The 20,192-nt window shown below is 40.1% G+C and overlaps 1 protein-coding gene across 1 annotated transcript in view; it reads left to right on the forward strand.

The window, feature by feature from the left end:
• LOC105219691 (apolipophorins) overlaps window positions 1-20,192 on the forward strand; it is a 133,209-nt gene that overhangs the window by 24,359 nt on the left and 88,658 nt on the right. The window contains exon 6 of the mRNA XM_054227646.1: window positions 19,272-20,104. Within this exon, the coding sequence (XP_054083621.1) occupies window positions 19,272-20,104 (833 nt within the window). The remainder of the gene's footprint in view (window positions 1-19,271; window positions 20,105-20,192) is intronic.

A 20,192-nucleotide genomic window follows, 5' to 3' on the forward strand; every position in this document is an offset into this window, starting at 1 on the left:
AAATGCAATTTTAATACGATTTATATAGTATAAAAATAAATGTAGTCAATCTGGATAAAATTTGGGTGGAATAGTCATGTATTGTGAAAAGGCTGCTGAAGCAATGCAACAGCGATATCGGTTATTACCGAATGACGCAACAGAATCGAAGGTGTATGTATGTAATTGGCATGTAACCACTTACGCGATTATAGCCGAATAAATCATAGCGCGCCATTTTTCTCTTTTTCTTGCAATTTTGCACCAATTGGAAATACTTAATTTTTCCAAGTTGCTCTTCACGTGATCTTTCCAACGGAATGGATGTCGACATCGTTCACGCTTTTGCATCATAAATCAGGACGGGTATAATGAGTGACTTGTAGAGTTGGTTTTGGTTCGTCGAGAGAGGATTTTATTATTAATTGCATACTCAGTTCAATGTAGCACCTGTTGGCACGTGTGATACTGTGAAGGATTTCGAGGCTGCTGGTGTTGTTGATGCTGGTATCAAGTTATATGAAATTATCTATGACTTCAAAGTTATGACTGTCAACAGTGACGTGAGATCGAAGACGCGAATGCTCTGACTGTTTGTTTGATGACAGGAGATATTTTGTCTTGTCCTCATTCACCACCAGCGACGGACTCTCTCTCCCACCACAAATCCCACTTTAATCAATCACAATCAATCACAAATCCCATACCAAATTTTCGGGCACACAATCACCCTCTTCCATCCTTGTCTCGTCCATCGCACTTCATTGATGGCGGTGATGTCAGCCTTTAGTCGTATGAAAGCATCAACCAGCTGGGCATAGACACCTTCCCCATTAAGGGAACGCGCATTCCAGGTGCATGCCCTCAAATCGTGATTCTTAAAATGTTTGCAGTGGTCATCATCAAAAGACGTGAGCTGCTTGAGTCATATATAAGAAACGTTCCTCACTTGCGTGAACTTCTACACATGAACCCATTCTCCTCCAAAAACTATTAAACTAAACTTAAATTTGGTGCAGATGATCACAGAAAAGTGACAGATCTGGATTGAATTATTATAAAAAAAAATTTCTCTGCTCCTTTAAAATGCTATTTTTTCATCTCATAAATGATGATGTGATGAAATACTGTAATAATAGCAGATTAGGATGTGAATCGTTGTAAATATGAACAATTGATTAACCCAAAAACGGTACAAATATTTCCGTTAAGGTTCATATGTTATAGTAAATAGTGTCCATAATTTGTGGCAACTCTGATCTAAATATAGTCGGAATAGGGTATCGCTTATCTAACCAGATGAAAATGTAAGTTTCCATGTATGAACCTATGGCTGATTTTATACTAAAAATATCACGCATTTTGGGATAAAATTGTTTCAACGCTTTCTTTATACATACATATATATATATTATGTTAGAATCTTTATACAATTATGTATCATTGTGGACATAATGTAGTCTGGTCAATGGCTCAACACAATTGATCTTATTTTGCATATTACTGGACGAGAGCATCTTGGAGCTGACATTTGGATGTGACCGTCGCAGTCAGTCTTTCCTTTTAAACTGTCATAGTTGTCTGTCAGCTGAAGACGTCTTGCCAAACGGTGTGGCTTTTCTAAACTTATGTCAAAATATTAAGATAATACTAAGATTAAAAGTGTGTATTTAACTGAAAATGCCTTCAGTTTATAGTTATTTTAAACAATTTTTATTCCTAAATTCAATGGCCCTAAGTTATAATGGAACAGTATAAAGACAAAAGTTTTGATCATCATAATTTGTTGAATAGAAATAGTACAAATATTTTATATTTTATTTTGGAATGCTTATATAATATGCTTGAATAATTAATAAAAAAATTGTGTAAATTATACATTAGTTAATTTTAAAATTTTTTTATTTTATAATTTTATAGTAACTTATAAAAAGTTCGGTAATAGTATGGGACACGATATATGCTGGTGGACCATGAAAATTTGCATACATATAATTGAATAACTATGAGTAAATTATTTCAATATTTTAAAAGCGAATGGAAAGAAAATTTTCGAAAATTCGGTAAAAGAAAATATTTTATATATTACATATATAGGCATACTTTGTGCGAAACTGGTTGTTGTATAATTGTCGTTACGTACTTGAAACTCCACCACAATCTACCGATTTAAAGGTAATCGAGCATGAGTCTCAGTTTGTTTTCTGTGGTGAAGATGAAATATTTCTAAGTTTTTTGGTTTGATATACATGAACAATTAATACCATTTCGAAAAGAAACAAAAATAATGTCTAACTTTAATTAAAAAAAAATTATTTAAGTTGAAAGTTAAAATTTTATTCATGCTGTTCCATTATTACTTTGAGACACTGTATGTACATATATTATTCGTTTAAGCGTATAAGTTTACCAATCTCATATATTTACATATACATTTACGCCCTGCCCTGTATTACACGAACGTACATTTAAAATTATTTGTGTAAATGCTTTTTTATCGATCAGCTGTTTAGTTGTCAAAATCATAAATTTAAAATTCCGAGAGTAAACGAAAAAGTGAAATTTCTTAAATTTTTCAAATGTCCTAATCCTACAAATGTATGTATGTGATTGGCGTTGCAACCGTTTAGCCGGTTATAGCCGAATCGACGATAGTGCGCCACCTCTCTCTCTCCTTCGCAGTTCGGCGCCAGTTGGAGATCCCAAGTGTAACTAGGTCGCTCTCCACCTGGTCCCTCTAACGGAGTGGAGGCCTTCCCCTTCCTCGGCTTCCTTCGGCGGGTACTGCATCGAACACTTTCAGGCCTGGAGTGTTTTCGTCCATACGGACCTAGCCAGCGTAGCCGCTGTCTTTTTATTCGCTGAACTATGTCATTGTCGTCGTATAACTCGTACAGCTCATCGTGCCATAGTCTGCGGTATTCGCCGTTGCCAATGTTCTGAGGACCATAAATCTTACGCAAAATGTTCCTCTCGAAAACTCCTAGTGCCGTCTCATCGGATGTTGACATCGTCCAAGCTTCTGCACCGTAAAGCAGGACGGGAATGATAAGCGACTTGTAGAGCTTGATTTTGGTTCGTCGAGAGAGGACTTTACTGTTCAATTGCCTACTCAGTCCAAAGTAGCACCTGTTGGCAAGAGTATTCTGCGCTGGATTTCGAGGCTGACATTGTTCGAGTTGTTGATGCTGGTTCCCAGGTATACGAAATTATCTACACGAATGCGCCGACTGTTTGCTTGATGACAGGAGATATTTCGTCTTGTCCTCATTCACCTCCAGACCCATTCGCTTCGCCTCCTTATCCATGCGGGAAAAAGCAGAACAAACGGCGCGGTTGTTGCTTCCGATGATATCAATATCATCGGCGTACGCCATGAGCTGTACACTCTTGTAGAAGATTGTACCTTCTCTGTTTAGCTCTGCAGCTCTTATAATTTTTTCCAGCATCAGGTTAAAGAAGTCGCACGATAGTGAGTCACCTTGTCTGAAACCTCGTTTGGTATCGCACGGCTCGGAGAGGTCCTTCCCAATCATGACGGAGCTTTTGGTGTTGCTCAACGTCAATTTACACAGCCGTATTAGTTTTGCGGAGATACCAAATTCAGACATCGCGGCGTAAAGGCAGCTCTTTTTCGTGCCGTCGAAAGCAGCTTTAAAATCGACAAAAAGGTGGTGTGTGTCGATCCTCTTTTCACGGGTCTTCTCCAAGATTTGGCGCATGGTGAATATCTGGTCAGTTGTCGATTTTCCAGGTCTAAAGCCACACTGATAAGGTCCAATCAGTTTGTTGACGGTGGGCTTTAGTCTTTCACAAAGTACGCTCGATAGAACCTTGTATGCGATATTTAGGAGGCTGATCCCACGGTAATTGGCGCAGATTGTGGGATCTCCCTTTTTATGGATTGGGCAGAGCACACTGAGATTCCAATCGTCAGGCATGCTTTCTTCCGAAAATATTCTGCAAAGAAGCTGATGCATGCACCTTATCAGTTCTTCGCCGCCGTACTTGAATAGTTCTGCCGGTAATCCATCGACTCCCGCTGCTTTGTTGTTCTTCACGCGGGTAATTGCTATTCGAATTTCTTCATGGTCGGATAATGGAACATCTGCTCCATCGTCATCGATTGGGGGATCGGGTTCGCCATCTCCTGGTGTTGTACTCTCACTGCCATTCAGCAGGTCGGAGAAGTGTTCCCTCCATAATCCCAGTATGCGCTGGACATCGGTTACCAGATTACCACCTTGGTCTCTACATGAGGATGCTCCGGTCTTGAAACCTTCGTTAAGTCGCTTCATTTTTTCATAAAATTTTCGAGCTCTTCGTACTCACGCATTTCGGCCTCTTTCTTTTTTTGTCTGCAAATGCGTCTCGCTTCCCTCTTAGGCTCTCGGTATCTATCCCATCCCGCACGTGTTGTGGTCGTTTGCAACGTTGCGAGGTAGGCAGTCTGTTTTCTCTCCGCTGCGAGACGGCACTCCTCATCGTACCAGCTTGTTTTTTGTCGTTGCCGAAAACCAATTGTTTCGGCTGCAGCGGTACGCAGTGAGTTTGAGATGCCGTTCCACAGTTCCCTTATACCGAAATGCTGATGAGTGCTCTCAGAGAGCAGGAGTGAAAGTCGAGTAGAGTATTTCGTGGCTGTCCGTTGCGATTGCAGCTTTTCGACGTCGAACCTTCCTTGTGTTTTTTGACGGGCATTCTTTGCTGCACAGAGGCGGGTGCGTATCTTCGCTGCGACCAGATAATGGTCCGAGTCTATATTTGGTCCTCGGAGCGTACGCACGTCTAAAACACAGGAGACATGTCTTCCGTCTATCACAACGTGATCGATTTGGTTACGCGTGTTTCGATCAGGAGACAGCCAAGTAGCTTGATGTATTTTCTTATGCTGGAATCTAGTACTACAGACGACCATATTTCGGGCCCCGACGAAGTCGATTAGCCTCAAACCGTTTGGTGATGTTTCGTCATGGAGTCTGAATTTTCCGACTGTTGTGCCAAAGACACCTTCTTTACCCACCCTGGCGTTAAAATCGCCAAGCACGTCTTTTACATCGTGGCGGGGGCAGCGCTCATAGGTGCGTTCTAGGCGCTTATAGAAAGCATCCTTGGTCACATCGTCCTTCTCTTCCGTTGGGGCGTGGGCGCAAATCAGCGATATGTTGAAGAACCTCGCTTTGATGCGGATTGTGGCAAGACGTTCATCCACCGGGGTGAATGCCAGGACTCTGTGACGGAGTCTCTCTCCCACCACAAATCCAACACCAAATTTGCGCTCCTTTATATGGCCGCTGTAGTAGATGTCACAAGGGCCCACCTTCTTCCGTCCTTGTCCCGTCCATCGCACTTCTTGGATGGCGGTGATGTCAGCCTTGAGTCGTATGAGGACATCAACCAGCTGGGCAGAGCCACCTTCCCAATTAAGGGTCCGGACAATCCAGGTGCATGCCATTATATCATTATCCTTAAAACGTTTGCAGGGGTCGTCATCAAAAGGGGGGTGTCTCATTCGAGGCTTTCGATTTTCGATTTCGGATTTTTCATTGGGGGTGTTTTTATGTGGTGGGTCCCAAGCCCTACGCACAATCGCATAAGCGGGCTTCGCCTTCTCACTTTAGCTCGCCTTCAAACGGATGTCTGTTGGCTACCCAGAGGATACTTGGTCTAAAACCGGAAGTCGTGAGCTGCTTGAACCATGTGGAGAAGAATCGTTTCTGGCCACTCCCAAGTGAATGACAATCAAAAACTTTCCTCACTTGCTTGAACTTCTACACATGATCCCATCCTACAAATATTTGAGCTATTTGCAACAAATATGGTAATCTAATTGCGTTTATTTTGAGTATTAAATACTGAATTCATAATATGTGATAACCATTTTAATAAAGTACCAGAAATTAAGGAAGAATTGTCCCTTGCAATTTCAGCTTCTAAATATGGTTGCCCACTTTCTCATCATTCTGTTCCAAAATGGCTTGAATTTTTAAGAAACGTTTTGCCACATTTGGATGGAAACAACAAACAACGTTTGATGTTATCGTTAAGCTAATAAAATATGATGAAGTGTTCATTGGCCGCGTTCGTGCAAGCAATTTCCCGTTCAAGTGCAACTTATTATAGTACTAGACAAGCGCATATCCTCTCGTAAGTTTCCGCACATTTCTTGCATAACGAAATTGCTACGTAAACTTATCCGATGTGCGAATTGAATTTTCATACAAATTTTGACAAGTAATTTACGCAATGGAAAACTTATACGGTTTAGGAGGTTTACGAGGCTTTTACTCGTTTAACACCGCGCCACGCATCTCTCCTTTTGGCCATTGGTAACACCAAGTGAAGCCAGGTCTTTCTCCAATTGGTCCTTCCATCGGAGTGGAGGTCTCCCTTTTCTTCGGCTTCCACCAGCGGGTACTGCATCGTACACTTTCAGAGCTGGACCATTTTCGTCCATTCGAACAACATCACCTAGCCAGCGTTGCCGCTGTCTTTTTATTCGCTGAACTATGTCAAACATCGCTCATCGTTGCTTCGTCTGCGGTATTCGCCGTTGCCAATGTTTAAGAGACCATAAATCTTCCGCAAACCTTTCTTTCGAAAACCCCTAGTGTCGCCTCCTCGGATGTTGACATAGTTCACGCTTCAGCACCATAAAGTATGAGGAAAATGATGAGGGACTTGTAGAGTTCAGTTTTTGTTCGTCGAGAGAGGACTAGACTTTTCAATTGCCTACTCAGTCCAAAGTAACATTATTGCTGTTAATGATGGTTCCCAGATGAACAAAATAATCTACAAGTTCAAAGACTGTCAACAGTGACGTGGGAGGCAAGACGCGAATGCGCTGATTGTTTGTTTGATGACAGGAGATATTTCGTCTTGTCCTCGTTCACCACCAGACCCATTCGCTTCGCTTCCTTATCCAGGTGAAAATCACGGCGCGGTTGTTGCTTCCGATGATGTCAATATCATCGGCGTACGCCAGCACACACTCTTATAGAAGACTTCACCTTCTTTGTTTAGCTCTGCGCTTCGTACTATTTTTTCCACCATCAGGTTAAAAAAGTCACCTTGTCTGAAACCTCGTTTGCTATCGAATGACTCGAAGAGGTCCCTCCCGATCCTGACGGAGCTTGTGGTGTTGCTCAACGTTAGCTTACACAGCCGTATTAGTTTTGCGAGGATACCAAATTCAGACATTGCGGCATAAAGGCAGCTCCTTTACGTGCTGTCGAAGGCATCTTTAAAATCGACAAAGAAATGGTATGTGTCGATTCTCTTTTCACGGGTCTTCTCCTAGATTTGGCGCATGGTGAATATCTGGTCATTTGTTGAATTTCCAGGTCTAAAGCCACACTGATAAGGTCCGGTCAGTTTGTTGAAGGTGTGCTTTAGTCTTTTACACAGTACTCTCGAACCTTGTTTGCGATATTCAGGAGGCTTATCCCACGGTAATTGACGCAGATTGTGGGATCATGGATGGATTGGGCAGAGCACACTTAGATTCCAATCGTCAGGCATGCTTTCTTCCGAACATATTCTCCAAAGAAGCTGATGCATGCACCTTATCGGTTCTTCGCCGCCGTATTTGAATAGCTCGGCCGGCAATCCATCGGCCCTCGCCGCATTGTTGTTCTTCAAGCGGTTAATTGCTACTCGAATTTTTTCATTGTCGGGGTCTCTTATCCGAGGCTGTTGCTTCCTTTTCATTGGTTTTTTTTTTTTTTGTATGTGGTGGGCCCCAAACCCTAAGCACAACCTCATAGGCGGGGTTCGCCTTCTCACTTTAGCTCGCCTCCAAACGGATGTCTGTTGGCTACCCAGAGGCCTAAGACCGGAAATGGTGAGCTGCTTGAGCCACATGCAAAAGAATCGTTCCTGGCCACTCCCAAGAGAATGACAGTCAGAAACTTTCCTCACTTACGTGAACTTCTACACATGACCCCATCCTCCATGTTGCTACGTACTTTTGTTAAATTAACTCTCAATTTGACAAATATATTCGACAAAAAGCTCACATGAATAAAGAAAATCATTATATAAAGTACATATATGGGGTTAGGGTAATTCATGGACCGATTTCAATCATTTTCGTTTCCAAAATATAGTATTAAACATTTTCTTTATTTCAGATATCGTACATAGAGTGTCATAACCATTGATCACGATTTTATGTAAATTGTGAATATATTACTTTGATAATTTTGCTTTGATTTTTTTGTGATTAATACATTAATACAGTAAGACCTCACTTTTCATAGTAGATACGTTTCAACAGATCGCGACCCAAATTGAAACAACGTATGTTAGGTAGGTAGATCGGTAATGTGCACCTAGGCCTTTACGAGGCCCATCCACCGGGACTAAAGCCGTTTACTCTACAAAGTCCTCTTTGAACCACTCTATGGCTTTTATAAAGTTGAGCAGCTCAACAAGTTTAACGTGCGAAACTTCCGAGATGTTGTCTAGAAAACCATGTCCGATGGTGTGAGTCTTTTCCTCTACAATGCTTTGCATTCACATAGAAGATGCACAACTGTCACTTCTTCTTCTATTTCCTGGCAGCTTCTACAGTTGGCTGTCTGTAAATATATATACATATATATAGTATCTAATCTATAAAAAGAGAGATCCCACAATCTGTGCCAATTACCGGGATAAGCCTCCTAAATATCGCCTATAAGGTTCTATCGAGCGTACTGTGTGAAAGACTAAAGCCCACCGTCAACAAACTGATTGGACCTTATCAGTGTGGCTTTAGACCTGGAAAATCCACAACTGACCAGATATTCACCATGCGCCAAATCTTGGAGAAGACCCGTGAAAATATGATCGACACACACCACCCTTTTGTCGATTTTAAAGCTGCTTTCGACAGCACGAAAAGGAGTTGCCTTTACGCCGCGATGTCTGAATTTGGTATCCCCGCAAAACTAATACGGCTGTGCAAGTTGACGCTGAGCAACACCAAAAGCTCCGTCATGATTGGGAAGGACCTCTCCGAGCCGTGCGATACTAAACGAGGTTTCAGACAAGGTGACTCACTATCGTGCGACTTCTTTAACTTGATGCTGGAAAAAATAATACGATCTGCAGAGCTAAATAGAGAAGGTACAATCTTCTATAAGTGTGTACTGCTGCTGGCGTTCGCCGATGATATTGATATCATCGGAAACAACAACCGCGCCGTTTGTTCTGCTTTTTCCCGCATGGATAAGGAGGCGAAGCGAATGGGTCTGGACAGTGGCGAACGCAGGAAAAAAATTTGGGAGGGTTTTAGGTAAAAAGACAATATTTCATTATTTTATTTACAAATTGAAGTCTAATCTTCTTTTATTTTGGGCCATAACATTTTAAATCTCTTCCTCCGTCACGTCTATATCTCTATGGATATTCAAGAGAGTCATTCCGTTCAGGCGTGTTTCTCCAGTTTTATTTCTTAAATATGTTTTAAGCCTGCGAAGTGAGGAAAACGAGCGTTCACTTGAAGCGACAGATATAGGGATTGTTGCTCCAATCTTTAAAAAACGATGCACTGTTTTGAAAATTTTCATTTGAAAAACGAATAATAAGTAAAGTTGTGTATCTAATTCAGACCAGTTTTTTCTGGTTGTTTTTATTAAAAATATAGACATTTCAGTTAAGGCACTCAAGTATTTTTTTGCAAATAGCATAATTTTTTTTTAATTTAAATTTATTTCACAACAGTTAGCTCATGGAACGAAAACTGAAAGTCATAATAATGATGTGTTATGATTAACAATAAACTCTAAAAAAAAATAATAGAAACCTTATTGGTGACTTTTCAGTTCAGAACTAATTTTCAAAAGAAGTCCATTTTCGACTCACAATTCCCCTTAAATCTAAAAAAATCCAGTTCAGCAGCCACAGAGTTATAAGGCAAACTCATTACTTTGAAGCAAATTAAAAAAATGTCGCTGTACAGTTTATATTTTTCTGGGTTTTTAATTGGCCTACATTCCCACAACTTTTTAATACTATCCAGATAAAATAGGTTTGTTTTTAGTTTAACATTTTCATAGGTTCAAAAAATTAAATTCTATCAGCAGAAAAGTATCAAAATAGGCCGTTTGTGAACAAAAAAATTATCAAATCACAAAATTTAGAAAAAAAAGTATCAAAAAAGATACAAATGTATCAAAACGGCAACGCTGTTAGTGAGTAATGTATTCATTTATTTTACATATTCATACATCGTCGGAAGAAAGATTGCTTTGAAAACAACAAATTACAATTTTTCAAATGACTATGTAGGATTAAATTCTATTATTTAAAAATTCAATTACTTTGGAGGGGTTTTAACACCCCAAAACCACCCCCTGCGTTCGCCCCTGGATCTGGAGGTGAATGAGGACAAGACGAAATATCTCCTGTCATCAAGCAAACAGTCGGCGCATTCGCGTCTTGCTCTGGAAGTGTTCGATACAGTACCCGCCGGAGGAAGCCGAGGAAGGGGAAGGCCTCCGCTCCGTTGGAGGGACCAGGTGGCGCGCTTTCATCGATTCGGCTATAACCGGCTAAACGGTTTAACGCCAATCACATACATACATACATATGGTATCTAATTTTTTCGAAAAGACACCACCTCTCACTCGTTTATCTAGTTTATATCCGTCTGTATAAATACTTATTTCTTTTTCCTTGTCTACCTCGCCCTTGTCCCACATCTCTCTAGTGGGAAAGGCGATATTGAGGGACGTATTTAGATTTAATTCTAGTGGATTTCGGAAATCCGTGGTAGTCGGTAGAAACGGAAATTTGCTAAGATTTTTAGAATGTCCCTGGTTATAATTGACTAGTAGGGAAGATTCCCTCAGTCCAATTGCAGACTTTACTGCCATCTGTTTACAAATTAAGTCTATAGGCAGTAAGTGAAGAATAACCTCTAGTGCCTTACTTGGCGTTGTTCTAAGAGCTCCGCTTATACATATACTTGCCGCTCTTTGTAAACTTTCCTTACGCTTTATTGCGTATTTCTTTTCCATTATTGGCCACCAGACCAGTATGCCATACGTCATGGTCGGCCTTACCACTGCTGTATAGAGCCAATAAGTTATATGAGGCGTTAGTCCCCATTTAGGTCCCACCATCCTTTTCAGGTGTAAAGAGCTATAGCAGCTTTCTTTACCCTAGCGTCAAGGTTTGGTTTCTATGATAACTTCCTGTCTAATATTAGTCCCAGGTAGGTAGGTTTTTCAGCCACCGTTAATCTAATGCCATTTATAGCTGGTGTTGTAAAATTTGGAATTCTGTGTTCCCTTGTGAATAATACTAGCTCCGTTTTGCTAGCATTTAAGTTTAATCTGCACGATTCTGCCCATCGGTTTATATCGTTTAATGCAACTTGCATAAGATTAGCGAGAGTACCAGGAAATTTCCCTCTAATGAAACAAGAACATTATCAGCGTAGGCCACAACATGTACTCCTCTCTTTTCCAGATCTAACCACATTGTATTCATTGTTAAAATGCAGAGAAGTGGGATAACACGCCTCCTTGAGGTGTACCTCTTTGAACAGATCTACACATCTCTGAAGACCCAGCGTTGATATTATGACCCTGTTTAGAAGCATCTGGTTAATCAATTTTACAAGAGGTTCAGAGATGCATAGATCTTTAGGCGCGTTTACTATGGCTCTAGACTGAATATTATTTAAAGCACCTTCTATGTCCAGAAAGGCTAAAAGAGCGTATTCCTTTATCCCCAGAGATTTTTCAATTTCTACAACCACAGAATTGAGTGCTGTCTCTGTGGATTTTCCTTTAGAATAGCCGTGTTTCTTACATCTATTTATATCAATCTTTCAAGCGTTTTTAGGAGGAAAGAGGAGAGACTGATTGGTCTATAGTCTTTCGGTTTAGTATGCGGGCTCTTGCCTGCTTTTGCTATATAAATTACTTTCACAATTCTCCATAACGATTAATTAGTTCATTCAATTCCATAGTTCAATTGTAGTGTTCCTTTGTATATTGTTATAAGGAGGGCTTGTTATTTGAAGGGCTTGAAACTATCAATTACCTATCTTACCTTACTTTCCGATTTTATACATATCTTCGGGAATGTGTTCTAACCCTTCCTCTATGTATACTGCATACTCATCTGCATAATTATTTGAGCTACCCGGGAAGTGTGTGTCCATTAGTAGCCCCAGGGATTCCTCACTGGATGTTGTCCAGCCGTGATTTGGCTTCTGGAGATATCCAACGTTATGATCAGACTTTGCTAGTATTTTTCTTAGGCGAGATGCATCTGCTGTATTCTCTATATCATTGCAAAAAGATTTCCAAGAAGTTCTTTTAGCTTTTCTTACACCTTTTTTATATGAGGTGACCACCAAGGAGGCCTTATCCCTTATCCTTCCCCTACTGCGTGTTAAGTGCTCTTCTAGAACCCTCCATTGAGACACCTTATTTATAAGTTCTTCTGACATAAGTGTTATATCTAATACTTCCTGTATATTTCTAGTAATAAATGTTGGTACGCGACCTCTATTGCATAGCAAAAGCTTAGTGCCTAGTAAAAAATTGAAGAGCAACTCACCTCTGTCATTGATGTCCGTGCTGCCCCAAAGGGTATGGTGTGCATTTGAGTCGCATCCAAGTATAATCATGCACTTGGATGCCTCACAGTCCTATACCAGCTCTTTTATCAGCTGCGATGGTACTGGAACCTCGTCGAAAGGCATGTAGCATGCTAGCCGCTACTTGTTTGCGCCCATCTCCCAGTTAACAGCCGTGTTGTCTTGGTCGCTGTAGTTATATAACATAAAAACGTCAAGATTATTTTTAGTCATTATAATGACCTATTCTTGCCTTCACAGCTTGCATAGAATAACGAGTATTTCGGTGTCCTCAGTCCGCAAATACGCCCTCCATTAACCCATGGCTCCTGAATGAGGACAAAGTCAGGCTGTTCTCTTGCCACGCGGTTAAGAAGGGCGGATGAAGCTAATTTACTGTGGTGGAGGTTTATTTGTAGAAGACGCATTAGTAAGAGTTACGTCTGCTTTCTCTTAAGAGTCGCTTCAAAGCTCTTTCGTAGTATATAACTTTCAAAGTCTGTCTACTAGCTCAGACCCTGAGGAGTACTCACCTTGGTCAATGCTATCGATATCACTTGACTGATGGGATCTGCCTCGATTACCTCATTATCCGAGGTCAGGTTTTCGATGGCATCTGCATCTGCTTTATAGGTCATTATTTTAACCTTTGTAAAGCCGTAAGTGATATCCCCGCCACTTTTCGTCAGCGGTTCGATAGAGTCATTTGTAAGAAACAGCATTATCTGCATTGTGGCCCTTTTTGTCTCCACACCAGGTTCAGCCGTAGGCTCCTCAAAAGCCTTCACAAACTTCCATCCATCCGTTGGCAAATTAGGGTTGCAAGCTCTGATGAGATGCATAGACTGATCCGGCTGTGATGGTGTAGCCGGGATCCATACCCTTGCTCTTGATCTGGATGGGATGTTCGCCTTATCTACTGCCACCAGCTTAGCTCCGGGATATACTTCCCCCACTTTAGCTATAGCGGCTTTGTATAGCTGGACCGATCTCTCGTCGTCACAAGCTATTATCTTTATTTGACCTTAAGTTAGCGTTAGCTGCAACTCCAGTGCTTGTGCTTTCCATGACCTCTAGGCCAAGCTTAGCTCCTGCCTTTCCCCAGTTCTTTTTAAAGCTCTTTGAGAACGCAGCTCTTTTTCCGGAACACCTAGTTCCTTCCGGCTTTGTCGGAGCGCCGGACTCCTATGTTGTCTTTCCTTTATTATTTGTTAAATTCATTCTTGGACCCACGAGTGCAGAGGAAATTAGGTCCGCTTGCGCATAGCCCCCGCTACGCAAGGAAGGCTATCTTATTACGGAGGGCGTCAGGTATCCGTAAGCTCCATTTGAGACTGGGCTATTTAAGGGCACCCAGCCAGGCTGATCCTCGGCACGAGTCGCATGACACCTTGATCCAGCCCTTTTTGTACCCCCAACCATGGTAAGACCTCATCGTTGAATGCTGTACTATTGAAGAACACCGAACACTCAGCGATAAGGCCAAACCTTAACTAGAGACCCCCGACTGCAGCAAGTTGAACTGTTCTAGCCTTCTTTTTTCAATAAAAACTTCTTTCTTGTGTAACGAGACACTTCTTTAGCGGTTTCACTTTATTCTTTGTTTTGAATTTGAAATTCTTCCATACCTTAAATGTATGTGTACATACGTACATAACTGTTAAACACCTTCATAGATATAAAAAGGCAATTTTATTTACATTATGGATTTAGTTTTGTGGAAATATCCATTAAAAAATTTAAAATTAAAGGATTTGTCCCTTTTCTAAAGTTTTTGGCATATGCAGGATATTAAAATTTCAAACTGTTTCTTATTCGTAATTATACTCTCGCAAAAAAGTTGGTAAGAGAGTATAATAGTTTTGTTCATATAACGGTTGTATATAACACCCAAAACTAAACGAGATAGGTATGGATTTGTATATACCAAAGTGATCAGGGTGACAAGTGGAGTTCAAATCCGGATGTCTGTCAGTCCGTCCGTAGGTCCGTCCGTCTGTGCCAGCTGTAACTTGGACCACTGCCACGCCCACAAAATGGCGAAAACCAAAAACACATAAAGTGTCACCAAAAAAAAAAAAATGTCGCCAAAATCGGACCATAAGTATGCGAGGCCCGATATATCGAACATGAGGACCGCTGAGCTTCGAATAAATTTTTTACCGAAAATATAGGTAAGTCTCTCAGATATTTAAAAAAAAAATCGGAGGGAATATTTTTCTTCTAATAATTTGTCTCCGTTCCAAAAAATGAGTGAAATCCGGTTATAACTTCCCCTAGCTCCCAAATAACTAATATCAGGGTTTTCAAACATTCAATGGCCTTTTACTATATATATGCCAAATATGTGTATAGTATAAAATGTTCGGTTACATCCGAACTTAGTCCTTCCTTACTTTTTTCCTCTTATGGACACCCGGTACAGCCTAATTGACTGGTCGATTTGATCGACGCCGCCCATATCCTTGTTATAATTCAACACCATTTTTTATATTGACGTCTATTTATTGCTTCTTCATGTTACACCAACTCTTTTTACTCGTTTGGTTTGCTTTTCGTAACTGGGAAGAGACTCATCGTCGCAATCATCCCAGTACTAAATAGTTTTGTTTGCTCGTAAATTGACGTTTGGTTGCCATTATAAGTTTTGTAAACATCTGTAAAATATGTTTAGTTAATATTTTATATAGAAGATTGTACCTTCTCTATTTGGCTCTGCAGCTCGTATTATTTTTTCCAGCATCAGGTTAAAGAAGTCACACGATAGCGAGTCACCTGAAACCTCGTTTGGTATCGAACGGATCGGGGAGGTCCTTCCCGATCCTGACGGAGCTTTTGGTCAGTTTACATAGCCGTATTAGTTTTGCAGGGATACCAAATTCAGACATAGCGGCATAAAGGCAGCTCCTTTTCGTGCTGTCGAAAGCAGCTTTCAAATCGACAAAGAGATGGTGTTTGTCGATCCACTTTTCATGGGTCTTTTCCAAGATTTGGCGCATGGTGAATATCTGGTTAGATATTAGGTTAGGTTAGATTGGTTAGGTTTAGATTTTCCAGGTCTAAAGCCACACTGATAAGGTCCAATCAGTTTGTTGACGGTGTGCTTTAGCCTTTCACATAGTACGCTCGATAGAACCTTATAAGTGATGTTAAGGAGGCTGATCCCACGGTAGTTGGCGCAGATTGTGGGGTCTCCCTTTTTGTGGTTTGGGCAGAGTACACTGAGATTCCAATCGTCGGTCATGCTTTCTTCTGACCATATTCCGCAAAGAAGTTGATGCATGCACCTTATCAGCTCTTCGCCGCCATATTTGAATAGCTCGGCCGGCAATCCATCGGCCCCCGCCGCCTTGTTGTTCTTCAAGCGGGTAATTGCTATCCTAATTTCTTCACGGTCGGGCAATGGAACATCTTTTCCATCGTCGTCGATTGGGGATTGGGTTCGCCATCTCCTGGTGTTATACTATCACTGCCATTCAGCAGGCTGGAGAAGTGTTCCCTCCACAAACACAGTATACTCTGGTCATCAACAACTAGATCACCTCTGGGGGTCCTACAGGAGTGTGCTCCGGTCTTGAAACCTTCAGTTAGTCGCCGGATCTTTTCGTTAAATTTTCAGCATTAACCCGGCCAGCTTGTCAATCTCTTCATACTCGCGCATTTCGACCCCTTTCTTTTTTTGTCTGCAGATGCGTCTTCTCTTCCGTCGGAGCGAGGGCGCAAATCAGCGATAAGTTGAAGAACCTCGCTTTGATGCGGATTGTGGCTAGACGTTCATCCACCGGAGTGAATACCAGGACTCGACGACGGAGTCTCTCTCCTACCACGAATCCCACACCGAATTTGCGCTCCTTTTTATGGCTGCTGTAGTATATGTCACAAGGACCCACCTTCTTCCGTCCTTGTCCCGTCCATCGCATTTCTTGGATTGCGGTGATGTCAGCCTTTACTCTTACGAGGACATCAACCAGCTGGGCAGAGGTATCTTCCCAATTAAGGGTCCGGACATTCCAGGTGCATGCCCTTAAATCATTTTACTTTATACGTTTGCTGTGGTCGTCACCAAATTGGATTCTTTCATCCGAGGCTGTTGCTTACTTTTCACTGGGGAGGTGTTTTTATGTGGTGGGTCACAAACCCTACGCACAGCCGCATAAGCGGGTTTCGCCTTCTCACTTTAGCTCGTCTCCAAACGGATGTCTGTTAGCTACCCAGAGGATACTTGGTCTAAGACCGGAAGTCGTGAGCTGCTTGAGCCACGTTCCTGCCACTCCCAAGTGAATGGCAGTCAGAAATTTTCCTCACTTACATGAACTTCTACATATGACTCCATCCTCCACGTCAAGAAAATGTTACAAATCGAATTTCGTTGAAATTAGTCGAGTAGTTCCCGGGGTTTTTGACCCATAACAGCCCGTCGCCGCGCTCATTTTTCATTTTTTATATTAATCTGAGTTTCTCTTTACCGCCATTACATTTTTTTCTTACTGAAGCATTTTAAATATTTTTATACTCTCGCAACAAATGTTGCTAAAGAGAGTATTATAGTTTTGTTCACATAACGGTTGTTTGTAACACCCAAAACTAAACGAGTTAGATATAGGGTTATATATACCAAAGTGATCAGGGTGAAGAGTGGAGTTCAAATCCGAATGTCTGTCTGTCCGTCCGTCCGTCTGTCCGTGCAAGCGATAACTTGAGTAAAAATTAAGATATCTTGATGAAACTTGACACACTTATTTCTTGGCACCATAGGTTGCTTTCGAAAATGAGCAAAATCGGACCACTGCCACGCCCACAAAATGGCGAAAACCGAAAACACATAAAGTACCATAACTAAGCCATAAATAAAGCTATGGAAATAAAATTTGGTATGAGGGATCGCACTATGAAGGGGCATATATGGATGTAATTTTTTGGGGAAGTGGGCGTGGCCCCGCCCCCAAATAGGTTTTTTGTACATATCTCGGAAACTAATAGAGCTATCAAAACCAAACGGATAATAACCACGCCCACCTCCCATACAAAGGTTAGGTTGAAAATTACTAAAAGTGGGTTAACTCACTAACGTAAAACGTCAGAAACGCTAAATTTCACATAAGAAATAGCAGATGGAAGCTGCACTCAAATTTTTTAACAACATGGAAAATGGGCGTGGCGTCGCCCACTTATAGGTCAAAAACCATATCTCAGGAACTATTCGTCCGATTTCAATGAGGTTTGTAATAGTTTCCTTACATCCCAATGACATGTTGTGAAAATAGGCCAAATCGCTTCACAACCACGTCTACTTCCTATATACCAGAACTTTGAAAACGATCTGAATCGTTTACTTTACAATATATAAAGTAAGCGCTAGTGAAGATATCGGTGCAGAACTTTGCACAAATACTATGTTTATAATGTGGCAGCCCCATTCTAAAAATCGCCGAAATCGGACCATAGATTTTTAAGGCCCCATATATCGAACACGAGGACCTCGGTGCTTCTAACCTAATATTATGGTTTCCAACTTTCAATGGACTTTATACAATATAAATGACGAATATGTGGGTTAAATTGGGTATTATATAACATTAAATAAATAAATTGCGAGAGTATAAAATGTTCGGTTACGCCCGAACTTAGCCCTTCCTTACATGTTTATCTGCATGTACATATCTCTCAAACTACAAAAGCTTTGTAAACCAAACTTACAAGAAAAATTGGCGAAATGTTTGAGTCCCTCAGGAATTACATGCCCAATTTGACTTGATTCGATCACCTTATAATATATGAATCAAAAATCATTTAATATATGTATGTTAATATAATTTGTCATAATGTTGAATTGGGTGTGTGGCATCGTTCATTTAAAAATGGTCAATGTAGGGCCGTAACTTTTCATGACCCCAGATAACAAACATGAGGACCTCTGATTCTATAGATAATTTTTTACCGAAAATATCGGTAAATCTCTCAAATATTATATAGAAATTTCTTCTATAAAATTAGTAAAATCGGTCCAGGAATACCTTTACCCTCATAGGTATTCGAGGTATTATCGATTTTTTTTATTTTGTTATGTTGATACACTCCTCTCGAACATACAGTTCACAGTTTTAGCTATATAGTATATTTATGCATATTGTTTATGAAAGGCACACAAGTTCGACGTGTTTTGCGTGTTCGCCGATTTCCTGCTGTCGAAAAAAACTTATCAAACAATTTGCATCCAATTTTGTGTGAAAAATGGAATTTAGTGCTCAAAACCCTTTGAAATGTTGACAGTGGCATACGGTGAGTGTACTCTGAGTCAAAATAATGTTTGCAAAAATGTGATATAAGCTTTTCAAACAAGATCGAAAAGTTGAATATGAATGACGTTGAATATAATGTGACCTAGTCTACGAAAAGGGAGCTAACGTGCGAAAACTAGTTTTCTGGGAAACAGCTGTTAAAAATAAACAACTCTCATCTTCCATCCGAATCAACTAAAAAGTGAAAATTGATTTTTTGACACCTAAACCCCCTTTCCGTAGACCAAGTCACATATAGATATTTATAATTTTATGTTTTCTGCTCATTTATTTATTTTATTTAAATTTAAATTTATTTTCATTATATAAATCAATTAGTGTGTAAAATAATAATAATAGTATATGTTATATTGCCATAACAAAAATCAAAGGGCAATATTTACAAATTTTGTATTCCTTTTTTTTATTTACAGGAGTCATGTTATTGATGCTTTACCTTATATTGGAAGCTCTGCATCATATCAGCTCATGCGAGACCAACTTCTTACTAATAATTTATCTAAAAAGGTGGCTTTAAGCTGGCTTAAGTCCCTTTCATTTATTCAACGTCCCGATGAAGACACAATTGAAACAATTTACACACTTCTTGAATTTTCACGTATCAAAGATGAACCTGAATATACATTATGTACAACAGCTGTTATACGAAGCTATTGCTTATATAATACTGATTGTAAGCAAAATTTGCGTGTGAAATTGATCACTAATTCACTTGAAACAGAATTTGTGAAGAGTTATAATTCATTTCGAGGGGAAAGGCGATTATATGAACGGCTGATTATTATAATGAAAGGCCTTGGAAATATCGGCGTTTTATCAGAACAATTTATTGCACAACTGCAGAAAATAATATTTGATGAGAATGCATTGATGGATCTTCGCTTAGAATCAGTCTATATATTTAGACGAGCTGATTGTGTTTCATATCGTCAATTTTTTTTGAATATCTACACAAACTTTAAAGTTAATTCCGAAATACGAATGGCATCCTATTTGCAAGTAATGATTTGTCCTGACTACCATGCTATCAAAAAAATAAAACACACTTTAAAAATTGAAGAAATTAATCAAGTTGGTTCATTTGTTTGGTCCCATCTGAAGAATCTAGCAAAGTCATCATCTCCCTTAAATATAGCAGTACAGAGTTTGTTACTTGATGATGATATTTCTAATAAATACGAATTAGATATGCGAAAATTTTCTCGCAATTATCAGCAAAATTTATTTTTCGACGAATTTAACTTCGGTAAGTTTGCTACATTAAATTAAAATATTGTTTTCTTTTCTACAAAAACCTCTTTACAGCGATAAATAATCCTGTTTTCCTATTGTCA

This window comes from Zeugodacus cucurbitae, chromosome 3 (genome assembly GCF_028554725.1).
Source record: "Zeugodacus cucurbitae isolate PBARC_wt_2022May chromosome 3, idZeuCucr1.2, whole genome shotgun sequence".
NCBI lineage: Eukaryota > Metazoa > Arthropoda > Insecta > Diptera > Tephritidae > Zeugodacus > Zeugodacus cucurbitae.